We start from the raw sequence: 19,974 nt of genomic DNA, 5'->3' as shown, positions 1-19,974 counted from the left end.
AGTCTGTTGGGATGCTCAACGGAAACTGTTGGTTAATTTCTATCCCTTATGGGCAGCACTCTCGCCTACCTGTGTAGATAGTGTTCTGATGATATAAAAAGCCAACCGTAGCAGTTTTGAGAGCGGTGTCGAGTAGTCATCGGCGTAGGACACAACGGTAACTCCTTTTGGTGGGGAACTGAACTTGGATATGTAAAATTTAAATAAAAGGGGGTATAGAAGACGACCTTGTTGCCCCCTTCTTTAATTCTTGTGGGTTTTTATATGACGTTCCTAAACTGCACCGATGCCTATTGACCACACAGATAATTTGCAGTCCATCTTTTTACACCGGGAGGAAGGGTGGACCCTTCCAAGTCTTGCAGTAACGTGATAAAATAGGTGATTATAACGATGAATAAGGGAATTTAACCCAGACGGTGTTTTATTAAAAGGCCTTAGCTAGCCAATTAAACTAATAACAAGTTTAAAATATGGCATACTATTCCTTATTCCACCTGGTCCATAAATTTTATAATCAGGTAGATGTACTCATTTGTTTCATAAGCTTTATTTTAATTTATCTATAAGCCTTAAAACAAGATTATTATATTCTAACTAATGCCTTATAACAGTTCCTTTTGTAAGACTTATTACGGCTACATGAAATAAGCTTTATATAACGTCCAAATTTTTTGATTGATATCTTCCTCCCGAGGTTTGTTCAAAATGTTGTATGTGTGAACTTAAAAGCGCATGTGCCCAGCAAAATATCGTATACGGGATTGTAAGAAATATGAATACCGCACCCATTACACTACCAAAGAGTATATATTTGTTAAGGGGCGTCACTCGATACTTTTGTTGTTGCCAAAGCAAATTACTCGATGTTTTCTCAAGGTAGTCGTTGGTTTTTTTTGTCAGATGTATTTATAAAAACGCCTTCTACACATCTTCGTGCGGTATTTGTGTTTATTTTATTGATTGTATTAAATTAATTAAATAATTCTCTTTCCAAAAATCTTAATTATGCAAAGTCACTTTACCGCATAAATATATAGGATTCAGTTAAAAAAAAAACTGAACAAAACTTCCTTGAGAATCACATTCGACATGACAGGGTTGCTTTGGCAACAACAAAGTATCGAGTGACGCCTCTTTTAGCGTTTGGGAAATAAAAAGGCGTTATAAAATTGGTTGCAGATATTTTTTCATTTAAGCTGTTTAAAAATCCTTCAGTAATTTTAGGACGGTTGCTTTGATACCGATATAAAATAGCAATGTGCGTATAAACGCTTCAAGCAAATACGGACGATCTCGATTTTACACAACACGATTATTTTGTCGGTATTAACAAGGTAATTGGTGCTTGCAAAGTCAGGCGAAATTAAGTGAATTGGAATTGCTACCATCATCTATAGATTCCATTTTGTTTAATTTATTGTTTTTCTTTTCTTCGTAGTAAACTGACTTCTTCACGAGTTTCATGGCATCGGCTAGCTGTGTTTCGGCTGGTCCTGATAAATTTGTTACTGGAATTGATTCTGAAATTAAATATGCATTACATTATAAATAATCTAAAATAACCAATGACCTTTTCACCATTTTCAGTTAGTCACTTATCTATAAGTTATCGAAATTTTCGTTTTCTCCATGCTAACTATTGTGAATTCATTCAAGCGCAAAATCTTTTTATTCTTTCATTGCCATACCTACCTGTCCAATAATAACTGACAAGGAGAACGGCTGTCGCGAATCGCCAGAGAATAGAATAAAGGTTTGTTTTATGCTAGCGGTTATTAAATTGAAGTGCCATGAATTGCCCATTTGTGTTTCAAATCAGCTTTTCTTTTAAATGTGTATACAGAAAATCAGACTGCATATTAATTTCTAAAATCTAGTTAATAGATTAAATTTGAGCAGCCCATTAAGTAAACATTTTAAAATATGTAAATAATGCAATATACCAGTTGTCTACAAAAATGTTTGAAAAACACTATTGAGCTAATGATTTAAGAATCGAACAGCTATTTAACAGGTGATCGAGGCTCTTTACTATTGTGAACGTTTTTATCAAACATTCGCCACTTGCATGAATTCACAATGATGCTAACCAAAGCTGCGGGTTTCAGTTATGTCTAAAGCGGGAGTCATTGGTGCCGTATGTCGGATCGCTGTAGTCGTATCGCTAAAGTAACCGTTACGACGGTAATGCGGCAGTTACTCACGAACGTACGTACCAAAAACGTGTCAGATGACACGACCTATCTTATGAGTGTGCAATGTAAACGAAACTCACCGACGTGTAACGCCCGTACGTACGTAGCCCGGAACGTAGAAATCAAAACAATTTTGATTTTTTCCGCAAGAACGTGTCAGCTGATCGCTCTCTCACTAGACAGAGTTGCCTAGTAAACTTTTGTGCGCTAATTTTTGACAGTTTGCAGTTTTATGCAAAAACACCTAATTAAAGTTTGAAAAATTGTGAAAATAATTCGAAATAATTATGTAAAAGTGCAGATTATAAATATGTAATCTATTTATATTTATTTAATATTAGCCGTGTTTTTTAACACGCGCGTATACGTTTCGTTTGCGCGTGTTAAAAAACGCCTATCTTCGCTTAGATAATGCTTAGGAGACCCATCTAGCGGCTGTGGTAAAACAACTAGCTACAGCAACAGGGTGTACCGAAAAGCGGAGACGCAACGCTCTGATGGCCATAGGGTATAACATATAGCTGAATCAGTTGCGATGAATTGTGGACACACATATAATACATAGAATTAGTGTACAGGGTGAAACAAAGACACATATTTCAGTTACATCTGAGTATAATGCGTATTGAAATTTAGTAGGACAAAATTTATGCGCAGCAATTTCAGAGGTGTATTTATAGTTTGTCTCTTAGCAGTCAATATAAAGTTTAAGCGTAAACGGATATACGCGTGTTAAAAAACACGGCTATTAATTCCAGCCTTTTACAACATCAAAAATTAAATTGGAAAGTTGCTGCTTCCATAAGCATGCATGCAGAATGGTCATTGGCAACAGTACTTATCTGTAAACAATACACACACAAATATGTTATGTACATGTACACAGACGCACACATTGATTCCTACGGGATTGAGAGTTCGGTCAAACGTGTTTCCTACGACAAACGTCCGTACGTACGGCACACGTCGGTGGGTAATTGCCGCTTAAACCAAAAATCAATTGGTTGGCTACGATACGGTTACGACCTTAGCGGCACCAATAACACTGGTCGACGGCCAAAATTTACCAGAGACGCCGTTATGAAATTCGTATGTAAAACCACCCCCTGATTTCGAAAATCGAGTTCATTTTTGATTCTATGGTACCGTTTTTGAGATATTTGCAATTTACCGTTTTTCGAAAAAACCAAAAAGATGGATCCATTTAATTACGTATATCTCACGAACGGGTGAAGCAAATAAGTTTACAGAATCGAAAAGACGATAAAATTTGCTATAAATGCATCATACATTGTTTTTTGCTCAACCAGATAGTTTTCGAGATATTAGCTTATCATTTCATATCTTTGTTTTTTTTTTTTATGAAAAAATATGAAAAAAATTACTTTTTGCGAGGGCAGCATTCCAAAACCACAACTTTTTTTCCAAATATTTTTTATTTACGTAAAGCTCTGTTTAATTAGAAAAAAGATAAGCTATCATCGAAGAAAATCGATGCAAAACTACGTAAGTTATAAGCGATCAAATAAAAATACCCAGGCTGCGCAATTTCAACGTATACCTCAAAACGTATGTATGGTATAAAGAAGAGTGAAATATCTAGCTATGCTCTGTTTCTATTTAGTTTTTAGAAATTACCCATATTTTTAACTTTTTTTTTTAAATTGATTTATGTTTGTACTATATTCTAACAATCTTTATCTTAATTTTATTTTACTATGTAGTCGAAATAATTATGTGTTCGACTTTGACGCTTATTCAGTTTAGGATCGGTTTCTCTTATGAGAAACCAGCAGTAATCACCCATCATTGCGACGTCCTAGAATCCTTGATATCGATTTTCAATTAATTTCATTTGCTGATGAAACCTTTCGCCATGTTTTTCACTTTCGTCGCCAAGATTTGCCGGAAAAAAGCTCAAATGTGAGTGCAGAAAGTGAATTTTTAACGACATATTTACGCCTGGAAAGAAAATATTAGTTAGGTAAACAAGTTATAGAATTTTGGGAAATTAATTTTAATAGGCCTTTAATATTTACCCATTTTCGCATAATTATTGATTAAGTCATTCACTATCTGCTCGTAGTTAGGGCTTTTGTGTCTACCGAGAAAAGAAGCAACGACCTTTTCAAAGGATTCCCACGCTGCTGCCTCAACTGATGAGAGTAGTCCTTTGAATTGATTATTGTTGATCAACTTTTTTATTTGTGGTCCGACTAAAATACCTTCCTTTATCTTGGCTTGAGAAATATCTGGAAAAATTGTTTTCAAATAGTCGAATGCTTCGCCTTCTTTGTCCAAAGCCTTAACAAAGTTTTTAATGAGACCGAGCTTGATGTGTAAGGGTGGAAGTATGATTTTCTTTTTCTTGACAAGAGGGGTGTATTTGATGTTATCCACACCAACGGCAAACTCGACTCTTTCCGGCCAATCCTTTCTGACGTAGTGGTCCTTACGAGCTCGGCTATCCCACTTGCAGAGGAAGCAGCAGTGCTTGGTGTAGCCACTTTGTAGACCGCATAGCATTGCAACGACTTTGAGATCAGAACATATTTTCCAATCATGCTCTTCATATTTGATAAATTTGAGTAGTTTTTGCATTTCCTCCTAGGATTCCTTTGTATTTACTGCATGTGCGATCGGGATAGAAGGCTTTTTGTTACCAATATGCAATAATACAGCCTTCAAACTCAGTTTATTGCTGTCTATGAACAATCGCCACTCTTTTGAATCATATATTTGACCAAACTCTTTGAATAAACCAGGAATGTCGTTGCAGTAGCATATACTGTCTTTCTTGGTATAGTGTTTGGAAAATGGTTCGTGACGAGTTCTACAATATATCACCTTAACATCGGATGACACAAATTTAAATTGTTGCATACGAGAAGTGTGGATCTCGGCCTTTTCCTTGGATAGTTCCAAATCTCTTATCCAATCATTAAGTTGTGCTTGTGACAGAACGTTTCTCTCGTTTCCCATGCGAAATTCAGTACAACTTGATTCCCCGCACTCAGATATTACTGTTGACAATGGAACTGGATCCGCAACTGCCGTTGAATGTAGTAGTGGTAATGTCACTGTAGGTACGCTGGCATAGGTTACTCTTCTTGATCTTCCAACGCCAAGTACTTTTGTTTGACAAATATAACACTCTATTGAATGGCAAGTAGGTTCTCTCCATACCATTGGTGTATCAAATTTTGTTTGTTGTCCTGATTCCGACTGAATCAATTCTACTCGACACGATGTACACAAAGTGTTCGGTGTCCATGGTTTTTCAGCATTTTTAGGCTCAATGCCAAAATACTTGGAGTATAAAGTTTTGATATGATCTGAGAACACTCGTCGTCGCCTTATAATAGTATATCGGCCACACATGAAACAGAACATATCTGGATCGTTATTACACTCAAATTCTCGCGTTCTTTTACTCATTTTATTTTTTTTTTTAATAAATCACGGTTTTGTAATTTGACTTATGAACTGAACTATCTCCGACGAGCCTTGCAGATGTTATGAAGTTTAAAGGCGCATTAACTCATATTTATACTCGGAACAAGAATAAAATTGAAAAAATTAAATCTTACCTAGACAGAAAGGTTCCTTTTTATACGAAGTCGGGAAAAGAAAATGCTACCTCCTTTAGATGTAGGCTTTAAAAATTTTCTGTGTCTAATAATTTTGAAAATCTACCTGCATATTTACCCATAAGTGACGGAAATACATGTTTATAACTACATGCCTACAGCAGGTTTCGAACCCAACCACTCTTACTTTCGATGCAACCACTCTACCTACTATAAAACAATTCGAGTATTAAAAGTACTATTTGATTTATTTAAAGAAAAAGTATTATCATTGCTATGGTGTTATTCGTTTATCCGGATATTATACCATTTGCACTTTATACCTTTTATATATGTATGTATACATACATTGAAGTTGCGCAACCTGGGTATTTTTATTTGATCGCTTATAACTTACGTAGTTTTGCATCGATTTTCTTCGATGATAGCTTATCTTTTTTCTAATTAAACAGAGCTTTACGTAAATAAAAAATATTTGGAAAAAAAGTTGTGGTTTTGGAATGCTGCCCTCGCAAAAGTAATTTTTTTCATATTTTTTCATAAAAAAAAAAACAAAGATATGAAATGATAAGCTAATATCTCGAAAACTATCTGGTTGAGCAAAAAACAATGTATGATGCATTTATAGAAAATTTTATCGTCTTTCCGATTCTGTAAACTTATTTGCAATTGCTTTACCCGTTCGTGAGATATACGTAATTAAATGGAGCCATCTTTTTGGTTTTTTCGAATAACGGTAAATTGCAAATATCTCAAAAACGAAATCAGGGGGTGGTTTTACATACGAATTTCATAACGGCGTTTCTGGTAAAGAGAAAAAGTTGAAATTCGTGGTCCAGTGTAATCGATTGCATTGATTCCCATAAGGTTGGTCGAATCAGCTGTTATAAGGTTACCGATACGGTTACCGATAAAGCACCAATGTCTGCAGCTTAAATCAAAAAGGGTAAACAAAAAGGTCAGCTGCTTGGCTAGCTCTCGTGTATTCACAATCGATTTTTCCAATTTATTCTACGAAATATTGACAATTCTCGATTTAAGTAGAGGTTGGTCACTCTGTGTTGGTGAAAACGAGAATGTCAAATGGAGCTTTTAGATTGCGATCCTCCAGATAGATTTAAATGAGCTGGATATGGTGAAAACGGCCCTAAGTGTAGCAAAACTATACAACACAAATAAATTTACGAGTTTGGAATGTTTTTGTATATATGTATATGAATTTTTAAGCTCTCAAATAACCGTTTTCCAAAATATCTAACAAAATATTTTTATTAATATACCTGGCAGTCGAGCCTTGTAGGGAAGTTCGAACTAGATGCGATAAGTCCAATGTAAACCTTTTGAAATTATGCATTTGGGGCCACAGTAAATGTAAGTAACCTAGTTTAAAGTAATTCTTTTTCTCTAAGAAGTATTGAGATAATTATATAATTTATTTCAGTATATCTTTCTCTAATATCAAGGACAATAAATTTGGTTTTCCCATAGCCACGCAATCCTTGATTGATTTAGGAAAACTTCTCTGTATGAGGCGTAGGTTCTGTGACCCAGCGGGTCAGGGGGTTAGAATATACCCGCGGTAGGTATGCCTGTCGTAAGAGGCGACTAAAATACCGGATTGGCCTGAAGGTTTAATGTGGCCATATAAATCGTTCCCGAGATGGTCGGGCCAGCACCTTAATGATGCTGTGTTACCGGAGCGTGCCGGATCTGTAAACGGCAAAGGACCATCACATCGATCACTCCCTAAACCTTCGGGGAGCAACCGTATCGCTACAACAACAACAACAGGCGTAGGTTCTACATAAAAATAAAAAATAAATAAATGTAAGGCGCGAATAACCTCCGAAGAGATTTTAGGCCGAGTTTCTCATCCAATTTGCGTCGTGCTCCTTTTTTAATTTCTCCTACAAATTGACGGGATGGGAGCTATTTGTTTTATGCCGCCTTCGAACGGCATTTGCAAGGCAGATGAGTTTTCACTGAGAGCTTTTCATTACAGAAATACACTCGGAGTGCTCGCCAAATAACTGCCGAGGGGCCACCACTTGTTTCTAAAATTTTGATGTTGCTTTGCCCGGGGTGTGAACCTAGGATACTCCGTGTGGTATGCAAAGCACCCTACCACCACATCACGGCGGCCACATACATTTCAATTGAAAATATGGTTGGTGTCATGTGTAGACATCACATGAAGGACAATCATTACGTATGTCCGGGTTGATTTTGGAACAGTAATAGTTTAATCTGCTATGGTATCCAGATAGAAGTTGGACCAGGGTGACTCGTTACTCCCTTGGTAGTTCTCTTTCTTCTTCTGCTAGAGTAGGATAGTGTATATTGATAATGGGGTTCACCGGATTCGGTGTCGCGTTTAGCGATTCTGAGTGGATTTTGTCTAGGACCTCCTTATGCTTGTCTAGATCAAACAGTTGTGTTGGCAGTTGCCGGATCTCATCGTAGTACTTATGGAGATGTTCTCTTAACATTCATAGAGAAGGGGCTATATCAATCATTTGTTTGTTAGCGTGTCCCGGTTTGTGACAATTAATCAAAAACTGTATGTTCATCATTTCATTATACTCTTAAATATTGGGCTCTTTGGCCTCGCTATGTAGGTGATGTTCAGGGGTTGTTGTTGTTGTTGTTGTAGCAATGCTCGCCCCACCTAATAGCCGCGACCGATCACAAATTGTCATCAATATCCTCTAACGGGAGTCCAAGGAAACTTGCAGTTTCAACAGGGGTGGACCATAAGGAAAGGGGTGTTAGAGGCGTTAGTTCCACATTACAACTGAAGAGATGGTTGGTGTCATGTGGGGACACGTTGCAAGCGGGGCCTACATTTTGTATGTCGGGGTTGATTCTGGATAGGTAAGAGTTTAACCTGTTACAATATACAGTACAGAACGAAGTTGAGGAAGAGTGACACGCGTTTCCCTGGGGAGTATGCGTTCCTCTTCCGCAAGTTTTGGATAATTTTCGTTAAGCACTGGATTCACCGGGCAATTCCCGGCATAAAGGTCCGACGCCTGTTTATGGAGTTCACCAAGGACCTGCTTGTGTTTTTTCACTTCATACGGCTGGGTTCTCAGGTGCCGTATTTCCTCAAAATGCTTACGGAGATGACTCCTTAAGCCCCTAGGCGGTGCTTGTTCATCAATCAGATGTCTGTTGGGATGCCCAGGTTTCTGGGTATTCAACAGGAACTGTTTGGTCAGCATCTCATTTCTCTCCCTGATGGGGAGTATTCTCGCCTCATTATGCAAATGGTGTTCTGGGGACATAAGAAGACAGCCCGTGGCGATTCCGAGAGCAGTATTTTGGCAGGCCTGTAGTTTCTTACAGTGGGTGATTTTTAGGCTTGGCGACCATATGGGTGACGCGTAGCACGTAATCGGCTGGCTAATTGCTTTGTATGTAGTCATGAGCGTTTCTTTATCTTCTCCTCAAGTACTGCCAGCGAGGGATTTGAGGATTTTGTTACGGCTCTGAATTCTCGGAACAATTGCGACTGCGTGCTCACCAAAATGTAGATCCTGATCAAACGTGACACCAAAGATTTTGGGGTGTAGGACAGTCGGTAGCGTAGTGCCATCGACGTGTATGTTCAAAATGGTCGACATTTGGGGCGTCCACGTTGTAAATAAGGTCGCGGAAGATTTAGTCGGTGATAATGCCAGGTTTCGCGAGGCGAAACAACTGGAGAGATCAGGGAGGTAGCCGTTTATTTTATTGCATAGCGCATCGATCTTTGGGCCTGGGCCTGTGGCCATTATTGTGCAGTCATCGGCGTAGGAAACGATTGTGAGTCCTTCCGGTGGTGAAGGTAGCTTAGATATGTAGAAATTAAACAAATGTGGGGATAGGACACCACCCTGTGGCACCCCTTGTTTAATTCTCCTTGGTTTTGATGTTTCGTTTCTAAATTGCACCGATGCCTGCCGACCACCCAGATAATTTGCGGTCCACCTTTTAAGACATGGGAGAAGGGTAGACCCTTCCAGGTCCTGCAGTAACGAGCCATGGTTGACCATATCGAAAGCTTTTGATAGGTCTAGCGCTACGAGTACTGTTATATGGTGGGGGTATTGATTTAAACCGCAATTTATCTGGGTGCTAATGGCATTTAGCACGGTGGTAGTGCTATGGAGTTTTCTGAAGCCATGCTGATGAGGGGCTAGCTGCAAATTTGCTTGGAAATAAGGGAGCAAAATGGCTTCAAGCGTCTTTGCCACTGGCGATAGGAGAGATATCGGACGATACGACTCACCTATGTTAGCTGGTTTCCCAGGCTTTAGTAGCGGAACCACCTTGGCCATTTTCCATTTCTCAGGTATGACAAAGGTGGAAAGAGACAGTTTGAAGACATGCGCTAAATATTTGAAACCCTCTTTCCCTAGGCTTTTAAGCATCGGCATGGCTATGCCGTCTGGGCCCACTGCTTTGGATGGTTTAGCACGACCAATGGCGTCCTCAACCTCTTTAGCGGTGATGGTGATTGGTGACGCGCTGAATTTGTGTTTATGTGCGTGTCTATTGGCTCTCCGTCTATCTTTGTCGACCGTAGGATGCATTATATATTGTCGGCAGAAAGCGCTCGCGCATTTTTTCGCGTCCGACAGCACTTTGTCGCCAAAGGCGATGGAAACTTTGTCTTTGTGCTTAGTCGGATTCGATAGGGACTTTACGGTGGACCAAAGTTTACCCACACCGGTAGAGAGGTTACAACCTCTTAGGTGCTCCTCCCATTTCGCCCGCTTGTGTTCATCCACAAGCAATCTGATGCGTTGGTTTATATCCCTTATTTGGGGGTCGCCTGGATCAAGCTGTCTTATAAGGTCACGTTCTCTCGCTAAGTTTGCGGCCTCCGCCGGGAAGTGGGGCCGGATTTCGGGAATTCTCCTGGCGGGAATGAAATGTGCCGAGGCGGATTTAATGACCTTACGGAAGGCATGCTCCCCTTGGCGGGCATCAGTCGGGATAAGGAGGGCAGCAAAGCGGCTGTCTGTAAGGGATTTATATTCTTCCCACTTTCCTTTTTTGAAGTTTATGAAAGTGCGTTTTTCAGTGACGATGAAGTCGGCGGTACGCTCAAGCGAAATAAGTATGGGCAGGTGGTCGGATGCCAATGTTACCATCGGCTGCCAGTTGACGCAGTTTACGAGTTCTGCGCTCACGATTGAGATATCTGGCGAGCTGTGACAGCTTCCTACCATACGTGTGGGGGCGTCTCCGTTTATTGTGCAGAACGTCGTTTCTTCTATTTGATCCGCCAACATCTCACCCCTACTGTCCGCCCGCAAGTTTGAATGCCATAGATCATGATGGGCATTGAAATCACCTAAGATAATGCGATTGTTGCCAGTGAGTAAGGCCCTGATATTAGGGCGGTATCCGCTGTGGCAACAGGTGGCAGGAGGGATGTAGATGTTGATGATTTCTAGGTTTGCATCGCCTGACCGGACAGATAGGCCTTGACGTTCTAAGACATTGCCCCTGCGGTCGATGCCAGGATCAAATATATAATATTGCACAGAGTGGTGTATGATAAACGCGAGACCGCCTCCATTTCCGCTGTCGCGGTCTTTCCTGTGGACGTTATACCCAGAGCAGGTCTGCAATGCAGATCTTGCTGTGAGTTTAGTCTCTTGAATCGCAGCAATGCGGATGTTGTGCCGCTTCATGAAATCGACTATCTCCGTAATCTTCCCAGTTAGTCCATTACAGTTTAACTGCAGGATTCTGAAGTGCATAAGGGGAGACGTCGCCACTCTGGGGGTAAGTGACGGGTGACTACGCCTGGGTTGTGGAAGGCCAGGACGCAATTGCTGTTGTGGCCCTGGGATTGGGCGTCCTTGGGCAAGCATTGGGGTACCCGGATGATTTGGGTTTGCGACCTGGCAACATGGCGCGATGAAACCCGTCGGGGGTTGCCGTCGCGGAGATCAGAACATCTAGGAAAGTGGCACCACCCAAGGCAGGAGCTGCATTGGGCGGATGTCGCAAACCTATATATTCTGTGCTGGCAGACGGAGGTAGGGACTAAGAGTCTGTTTCCCTGACCTGCACGATTGCTGCCGGAAAAGAGGGGGGAGGAGACGGGGGCAGGGGCTGATGCTCAGCATTGCTACCAACTCTACTACGAAGGTAGTAGTTATGAGTGGTATCAGCTGTTTGAGTTGTTGGCGCCGTGGGGCGCGAGCAGCAGCGGGTACTTGTTGTGGCTTGCTGAGCAGCGGGGCTGCTGGAAGGTAGTGGGGGGCGCTAAGGCGTAGACTACGGGACGCCCTTGGGCGTGAACAGCAAGGAGCCACAAAAGATTTATAAAAGTTACGTGGACGTCGGGTTTTGGGATCAAGCCCAGAACAACCTGTCCGATGCAACCATCCCTTGCACGAGACACACTGAACAGAGTATGACCGTCCTAAAAAGATTCTTTTCCGGCAGATGCAGCAAAACCATTTCTCAGGACCGGGGCCAGGATACGGACCCGGATTGGATTCGATGCCTTCCCGGAGTAAGAGAATATGGAGCAGTCCTGCTGCAAGGAGCTGCTGGGAGGATGACAATTTGTGGGAGGGACGAAAAAAATTAGATGGGGTCACAATGAAATGACAGTCCTTGGTCGGGAAAAATCCCGAGTCGCTCCGGTACATAGAACCGACTGCCTTGGGGTCTAGGGAGACAGCACGTGTCAGTCCTGAGTATTTTGCAGGCCCTGTAGCTTTTTCCAGTGTGTGTTTTTGAAATTGTCATTGCAAGCCTGGCCGTTTCCCTTTCCCTATGAACTGAATTCATGAAATGAAATTACACACCTTACTCCTACCCTTAGAACTGTGTCAGGAGGGACCCACGTTATTTTACTTCACAGCATGAAAATTGCTGCTGCAATTACAGATATGTTTGAAACTATAGAATTATAACCCTAAAAGCTGTATATGTATATTTTAACGAAGTTTTAAATATATGGTTCTTGTATAGTTTCGATACGGCTTCTAGATATATAAACAAACACATACTCAGCAAGGCATTATAAAAGTTTGTGTAATTTTTTAAGGATTTTTTCCCCAGGATTCCGTACAAATTGAAGTCCACAATGAGACTTGGAGCCAAAACTTTTTTCAAGTTTCTATTAATGCCGTTTGGTTGCATAAGCGTTTTCATTGTTTTAATCTAAGCAATATAAAAAAATAAGAAAAGTAAAAACTATTCGAAAGGGTACATGACATGTTCCCGCTAAGCTCAGAACTTACGTAAGTGTCTCTATTCGTGTCATTTATTTCGTCATTTAAATTGGCAAGATCTTCTTCTGTATAAATAGGGAATTCAAGGCGATGTAAAAGCACTTCCTGATCTGATTGCATGCCCGATAGTTTGTCAATCAGCACTCTCCGTTCCGCGAGCGACTGTTCTACAATACTTAATTGGTCTACAATGACAAAAGTGTATAAAATTAATTAGGTATATTTACATATATAGTGATTAAATTTATGGATATTACCTCGCAAACTTGCAGTTTCTTCTTGGTATGTTTCTGAAAACAGTAAAAACACAGTTATTATAATGCAGTTTATTAATGTACATAATAAGCATTAGAAGCAGATTTTGACAATCTGAACATATTTTGTTTAAGTACACATGAGCCAACCATATAATTGAGCCATGGTAAATTCATACAAGTGAAAAATCTTCCTATTCTTTCAATGCCATGTCCAGGGCCGGCTCTACCATATACGCGAAACACGCGACCGCCTAGGGCACCAAGTTCTAGGGGGCTCCAAGTTCAATAAACACTTTTGTACTAAAAATCATTTCAAAAAAACAAAAAAAAAAGAAATTTTGCAGGGGCCATATATTTAGTTTCATTAAAAAAATTTAATTTTCACCTTAGTTATATTTTACAACACAACTTGTGTGGTATCATGCCCAATTTAGTATTTTGCTGACGATACCAATGTCGGTTGCGAGTGGCGAGCGTAGCTTTTCGAAACTGAAATTAATCAAAACGTACTTGCGTTCGGCCATGACTCAATAGAGCAGGAAATTGCGCAAAAATTAGATTTAAGTAAAATTATATCAAATTTCCCTAAGTTGAAGGCGCGGAAAATGAAGTTTTAGTAAACTCTAAAATAATTAAAAATACTTTTGTGTTATATTTTCGTTCTTTTGTTAAAAAAAAAATATATTTAATATGCAAAAGAAATTTTTTTTTCATTGACACTAAGTTTGAATTTAATATTTCTGATCTCCAATTTCTTTCTATAAATACGGGAGAAAGGGGCCGCAAATAATAACTCGCCTAGGGCCCCAAATTCTCTTGAGCCGGCCCTGGCCATATCTACCTGTCAAATAATAGCTGACAGGGAGAATGGCCAGAGAATGGAAGAAAGGTTTTTGCTCACGGTTAATAAATGAATTGTCATGAACTCCCCATTTGTGTTTCCAACCAATTTTATGTCTACACAAAATCGGACTCCATATTAATATTCATTTTCAAAATCTAGTTAATAGAGATAATACGAGCACCAGTTAAGCAAATATTTAAAAAAATGTGAATAATGCAATATACCAGTCGTCTACAAAAATGTTTGAAAAACGCTATTTAGCAAATGATTTAAGCAATCGAACAGTGATTTAACAGGTGATCCAGGCTGTTTAGCCAGTGAAGCTAACATTTGAGAATATGTCAAAAATACAATTTATCAGTCCCCAACAAAAATGATTCAAAAACACTACTGAGCAAATTATTTAAGTGATCGAACAGTGATTTAACAGGTGGTCCAGGATGTTTATTATTGTGAACTTTTTTCAAACATTCGCCACTTGTATGAATTCACCTGTTTGGTTTCGCCAAGGAAATATTTTGTTCATGTAAACATACAAGGTCACAGCATGATGATATGCCTACAAACATAAATAAGAGTTCCATGTTATTTGTTTTTGTAAATTCGATGGACTAATGTCAAAATCGTACTGTACCTGAAGTTGATGTATCAAATCGAATAAAAAAGGTACAATCAGCTGTCCCATGCTGCCACCTTGTATAGTTCCGCCATGTATATTATTAAAATTTAACGGTACTCTTATTTTGATCTAGGCACGTTGGCTGTGTTCCATTGTAAATTTTACCAAGTAGCGCAACTAACAGCTGATCGGTGAAAATTCGCACATTCACACGCACAGTTCTCGACTCAGTTTCAAAAAAAAACTTTAGATTATTTAATTCAAATTTTAAAGTGAGATAATCCTTACAAATTTATGTATACGGAATATATATGGTGTTTTTGTTGTTATTAAAACACTATTTTTATTTATATTAAAGCTTTTATCATTTTTTTTTTAACTTTGAAAAATCTCCGAACACCATTCTTTCATTATATGACATTCGACTGCCTAGTCCACTGCCTTCCACTCTATTCGCAACATAACCTCTACTTAAGCTGCCAAACTATATAGTAAACAATGATGTGTTCAGTCACTGTTGCCATTGTTTAATTAATAATTACTGTTAAGTTCATTGTGAATTCAAGCAAGTGGGGAATGTTTGAAATAAACATCCTGGACAACCTGTGAATCGCTGTTCGATAACTTAAATCATTTGCTCAATAGTGTTTTTGAACATGATACAAAAAATGGATAGTTCCATTTAGTGTGACGTAGCTACTTGACTTTTGTGGGAACAATGACAATTTCACCAAAAACAAGCTACCAGATTGAAAAATGTTACGAATTTTTCTAATTTTGATGGATTTCGTACGAATACGACTAAATGACTTTCATAGTTATTTTAAATAAAAAAAAAAAAAATTAGCCCCATGCCTTCGAAATATTTTAATACGAAATATCAGCCAAGAAAAGGGTTTTAATTAGTTTTTCGAGCTCCCGAAAATTGTTTTCGAGGAAGACGCATGGATCAAAGTATGCAAAGCAAGGGAATATGGCCTTCTTAACTGTCCGTACGTTGGCTTAGAACATGTTGACAAAGCATACACGTTTGTCAATTGCTTGCTCAAAGGAGGTCCTTATAAACCGACACCGCAATTTCTTGATAAATTTTATTTATTTTATTTATTGTATAATTTAAGCGTAGCGCTTTAGGAGGGAATTGTTAAACAATTTTTAGTGAGAACATTAACCTGTAGCTCTGCAGGTTATCCACTAGTTATGAGAGTGTGTTTGCCCGTTGTACCAGGGGTCACCTTGGGGCAGCCCCGCCTATACACATTCTGTGCCCTTTAAGCATTGACATGAATGTGGCGTCCCACAAACGTAACAAATTAAACACATACCACTCACTGCAGACTTTGGAGGTACACTTTTTCTCAACATTCCTTGAGAAATATCCACTGTAGTTGCATGATAATAGGGTCATGCTAGAACAACAGGATTTTTCGTGTATTTTGTTTCTGGCTAGGGGTCAAGCTGCCATAAAGATATGAGTCATTAACCAATGTATGAGTCATTATCCACTATTTTTCAATAAAATTGCATGTTTTACTGTATTCGATATGTATGCACATAAATCGTGCTAAATCATATTAGCTGTGTTTTTTTTTGCACATCTATATACGTTTACGCTTAAACTTTATATGGACTGCTAAGCAACAAACTTTAAATACACCTCTGAAATTGCTACGCATAAAATTAGTACTACTAAATTTCAATACGCATTATACTCAGATGTAACTGAAATATGTGTCTATGTTTCACCCTCTGCACTATTTCGATGTATTCTATGCGCGTCCACTATTTATCACAACTGATTCTGCTATATGTTATACACAGAAATATAACAGAGGGGTGTCTCCGCTTTTCGGTACACCCTGTTGTTGTTGTAGCGATAAGGTTGCTCCCCGAAGGCTTTGGGGAGTGTTATCGATGTGATGGGCCTTTGCCGGATACAGATCCGGTACGCTCCGGTACCACAGCACCATTAAGGTGCTAGCCCGACCATCTCGGTAACGATTTATGTGGCCACATTAAACCTTCAGGCCATTCCCTCCCTCCCCACCCCCAAGCTCCATGAGGAGGTACACCCTGTGCTGTAGCTAGTTGTTTAACCATTGCCGCTAGATGGGTCTCCTAAGCATTATCTAAGCGAGGATGGGCGTTTTTTTTTCACGCGCAAACGAAACGTGTACGCGTGTAAAAAAACACGGCTATTGTCTCAGATGACCATTGCGTTTTCATCCTAAAGGAAATTTCCATCCCGAAAAACCATAATTTCGCCTTAAACAGTAACCGTATGACAACGCTTCTGGCAAAACAACGAAACATTATGAAACTTCAAAAATCCCCAAATACGTCAAAAAATTTTGAGTGGAACTACCTTCTTTTTTGTATCATGTTTTTGAAACATTTTTGTAGGAGACTCATATATTGCATTTTCGACATATTCTCAAATGTTAGCTGCACTTGGTGCTCATATTTTCTAAATTAACTCAATTTTGAAAATGAATATTAATATGCAATGTTTTTCTGTTGACAAATTTAAAAGAAAAGTTGGTTTGAAAAGAAATGGGTAATTCATGGCACTTCAATTTACTAACCGCGAACGTAAACAAACCTTTTTCCATTCGCGACAGCCGGTCTCCCGGTACATCGAACAGCGATTCACAGGTTGTCCAGGATGTTTATTTCAAACATTCCCCACTTGCTTGAATTCACAATGAACTTAACAGTAATTATTAATTAAACAATGGCAACAGTGACTGAACACAGCATTGTTTACTATATAGTTTGGCAGCTTAAGTAGAGGTTATGTTGCGAATAGAGTGGAAGGCAGTGGACTAGGCAGTCGAATGTCATATAATGAAAGAATGGTGTTCGGAGATTTTTCAAAGTTAAAAAAAAAATGATAAAAGCTTTAATATAAATAAAAATAGTGTTTTAATAACATACAGGTAGGTATGGCAATGGTGGAATAGGAAGATTTTTCACTTGCATGAATTCACAATGGTTATATTTCTCCTATGATAAAAACACTTACTAGGTAGGAATAACCACTTCTGACATTATTGACGTTTTATTTTATTTTTGTACATATTTCATTTTGTTTGAAGATTGATTTTTAAATATTGAAATGCCTACCAGAAGAGGGAACGGTCATACTTTGTAAGTGTTTTTATCATGATTTGTTCTACAAAAATACATATGCATAGGTATGTACGTACTTATGTACGTTCTCACCTTTCATCTCCTGAAACTTTTGAGCCATAAAGGATAAAATTTCTTCGTTGGTATAGGAGCGCATTTTTTTATTATTAATCATTTAGTTGGTAGGAAGAAGTTAACAAACTTTTGATGTACATATATATGTATGTAAATACGCACTGGTAAAACTTCACATTAAACTCAAACTCACTGCTTCCCGATCATAAAAGTAATGATTAATCTGAAAAAACATACCCCAACACGAAAATAACGTAACTGATTTTGTTCATCGAAAAAACATACTCATGAGATACAGACGAAATGTTGTGTTATACCCATGCGGTAGTCACAATTTCACCCAACAAAAAATGGCCTAAGCGGTTGCATGCAATGAGGAATGTAAGTGTTGTTTGTTTATAATTATGTTATTTAAGAGAATAGGGCATGATAAGACTCACAATAAGCACTTACGGCACAAATAAGCCTATAGGGCCTGGCAAAGTTGACATTGCCATAACGCCATAGTCATAACTACATTTTTACTTATCCATTATCCATATCAAATGGCATCGGTTATTGGTGCGTTAACCTAAAATATGTAAAAATTTCATAAGAAAGCAGAAATGCAAAAAATTACGAACAAATTCCACAAATAACTAGTCACTTAAGGATTGGTTTCCTCGAAAGCGGTGCTGCTATATACCAGCCTCTACATAGCGGTAAAGTACGTTCTAAAAATTTTGCAATGTAAAAGTCATTATGTGGAAACTAAAAAGACGGTGAAGTTCACCGTAACGTAATATAGCGGTAGGGCATAAAATATTACGGACGTCATGACGGTAGAAACTCGTCCATCAACGTTTTTCACCACTGCTATTCCGAAAGCGGTGAATATTTTGTCATATATCTCAAAAATAAACAAATATTCAGACATAAATTTTATTATTGAAAATCTATTTACAAATAAAAAAAAAACAAGAAAAAAAAACGGGAAAACTGGGACCGATTTAGTCAAAATATCATCGATAGAATCGGCTGGATATGCTCTTCCAGCTTTACAAAAGAGCGGTGCCGCTAATGACGGTGAGTATAGCAACCGTTCTTTAGCGGAACCGTTTTCCGAGGAAACCAAGCCTTTAGTCAAAACAAAAAATAAAATATTCAAAAAGTTAGTGAATTCACCAAATGAAATATTTATTGGTTATGGATCTGGCGAAAAATCAAAAACCAATTGGTTGATATGGTATGGTTATGGCTAGGGAGTTATGTTATGGCACCATTGACTAACTACATTGTTTTCCATAAGGTTGGTTGCATCAGCTGTTTTATACGGATATGGATATGCAACCCACTTTTGCCTAAAACATATGTAAGTGCAGAATTTCTGCCTGATGACCAAATAACAAAGCAATAAGGTATATTTTAAAGAATATCCCAAACAACTGACACTAATTACAGACTTAAGGCCTAATTCCACAGTTTACAATTTTTTGTTGGGCAGTAATGTTGCGATGCCAATTCATCCAAACACTCACGGAGATTCATTTGCTATTGTGTGGTACGCATAGAAGAGAATGGCATACATGTGCATGGATGTCTGTTGCTGCATGCAAATGTATCGTTGTAAATCAGGGATGATAAATGGATTTTTTCATTTTGTACCAAACGAGGAAAAAAAATGTACCAAATCATCTAAAAATGTACCAAAAGTCTTTGGATTTTGAACCAAACTAGAGTTATATTCTGTTTCTTTATGCAAAAACTGCTTTTAGTCAGGAAACTTTCTAACACAAATTAATGGTAGTATAACAGGGAAATATAATTTATGAAGAAATACTTTACCAGTAAAAATAATAAAAGAAGTTTATCGATTGAAGCATACATATATAAAAAAAAGGACGTGTGGCACTCGGGGACTGCCGTGGTAAAGCTATTGTATATTATCAACTTATGAAATTATAATATTTATGCAACATTTTGTTTTCTTTGATATTAATTCAAGTTTTGTCTTTGATATTAATTCAAGTTAA

General features: G+C 38.5%; 2 protein-coding genes across 6 annotated transcripts in view; one reads left to right on the top strand and one right to left on the bottom strand.

The window, feature by feature from the left end:
• Nucleotides 1–19,974, top strand: part of LOC137244038 (uncharacterized) — a 290,995-nt gene that overhangs the window by 6,656 nt on the left and 264,365 nt on the right. For 2 of the 3 annotated variants that reach the window (XM_067772487.1, XM_067772486.1), the window contains one exon: nt 7,076–7,159. The gene's annotated coding sequence lies outside the window, so the exon portion shown is untranslated. Of the gene's footprint in view, nt 1–6,858; nt 7,160–19,974 lie in introns of those variants that run through there. The other variant, XM_067772488.1, reaches the window with a different exon arrangement.
• Nucleotides 535–18,240, bottom strand: LOC137244043 (uncharacterized). Of its 3 annotated transcripts, XM_067772504.1 has the most exons (6): nt 14,771–15,123; nt 14,629–14,695; nt 13,293–13,325; nt 13,045–13,220; nt 12,811–12,964; nt 535–1,523 (listed from the first exon to the last, which is right to left on the bottom strand). In XM_067772504.1, the coding sequence occupies exons 1-6, from the start codon at nt 14,819–14,821 to the stop codon at nt 1,357–1,359; spliced, it is 648 nt and encodes a 215-aa protein (XP_067628605.1). In that variant the 5' UTR covers nt 14,822–15,123; the 3' UTR covers nt 535–1,356. The 3 variants fall into 3 exon arrangements, with proteins under 3 accessions (XP_067628605.1, XP_067628606.1, XP_067628607.1); XM_067772505.1 differs by lacking the exons at nt 14,629–14,695; nt 14,771–15,123 and adding an exon at nt 17,981–18,240; XM_067772506.1 differs by lacking the exon at nt 12,811–12,964 and having other exon boundaries at nt 1,383–1,523; nt 14,771–15,138.

This window comes from Eurosta solidaginis, chromosome 3 (assembly GCF_040869045.1).
Source record: "Eurosta solidaginis isolate ZX-2024a chromosome 3, ASM4086904v1, whole genome shotgun sequence".
NCBI lineage: Eukaryota > Metazoa > Arthropoda > Insecta > Diptera > Tephritidae > Eurosta > Eurosta solidaginis.
The sequence above is the reverse complement of the archived record's forward strand: the minus strand, read 5'-3'. Positions and strand labels throughout refer to the sequence as shown.

Excerpts from the sequence above, each read along its gene's own strand:
- LOC137244043 (XM_067772504.1), bottom strand. The coding sequence starts at position 14,821 with ATGGGACAGCTGATTGTACCTTTTTTATTCGATTTGATACATCAACTT. Across the intron at positions 13,221-13,292 it reads AGAAACTGCAAGTTTGCGAG|ACCAATTAAGTATTGTAGAA; the intron begins GTAATATCCATA and ends TTGTCATTGTAG. Across the intron at positions 12,965-13,044 it reads ACACGAATAGAGACACTTAC|ATTAAAACAATGAAAACGCT; the intron begins GTAAGTTCTGAG and ends TATATTGCTTAG.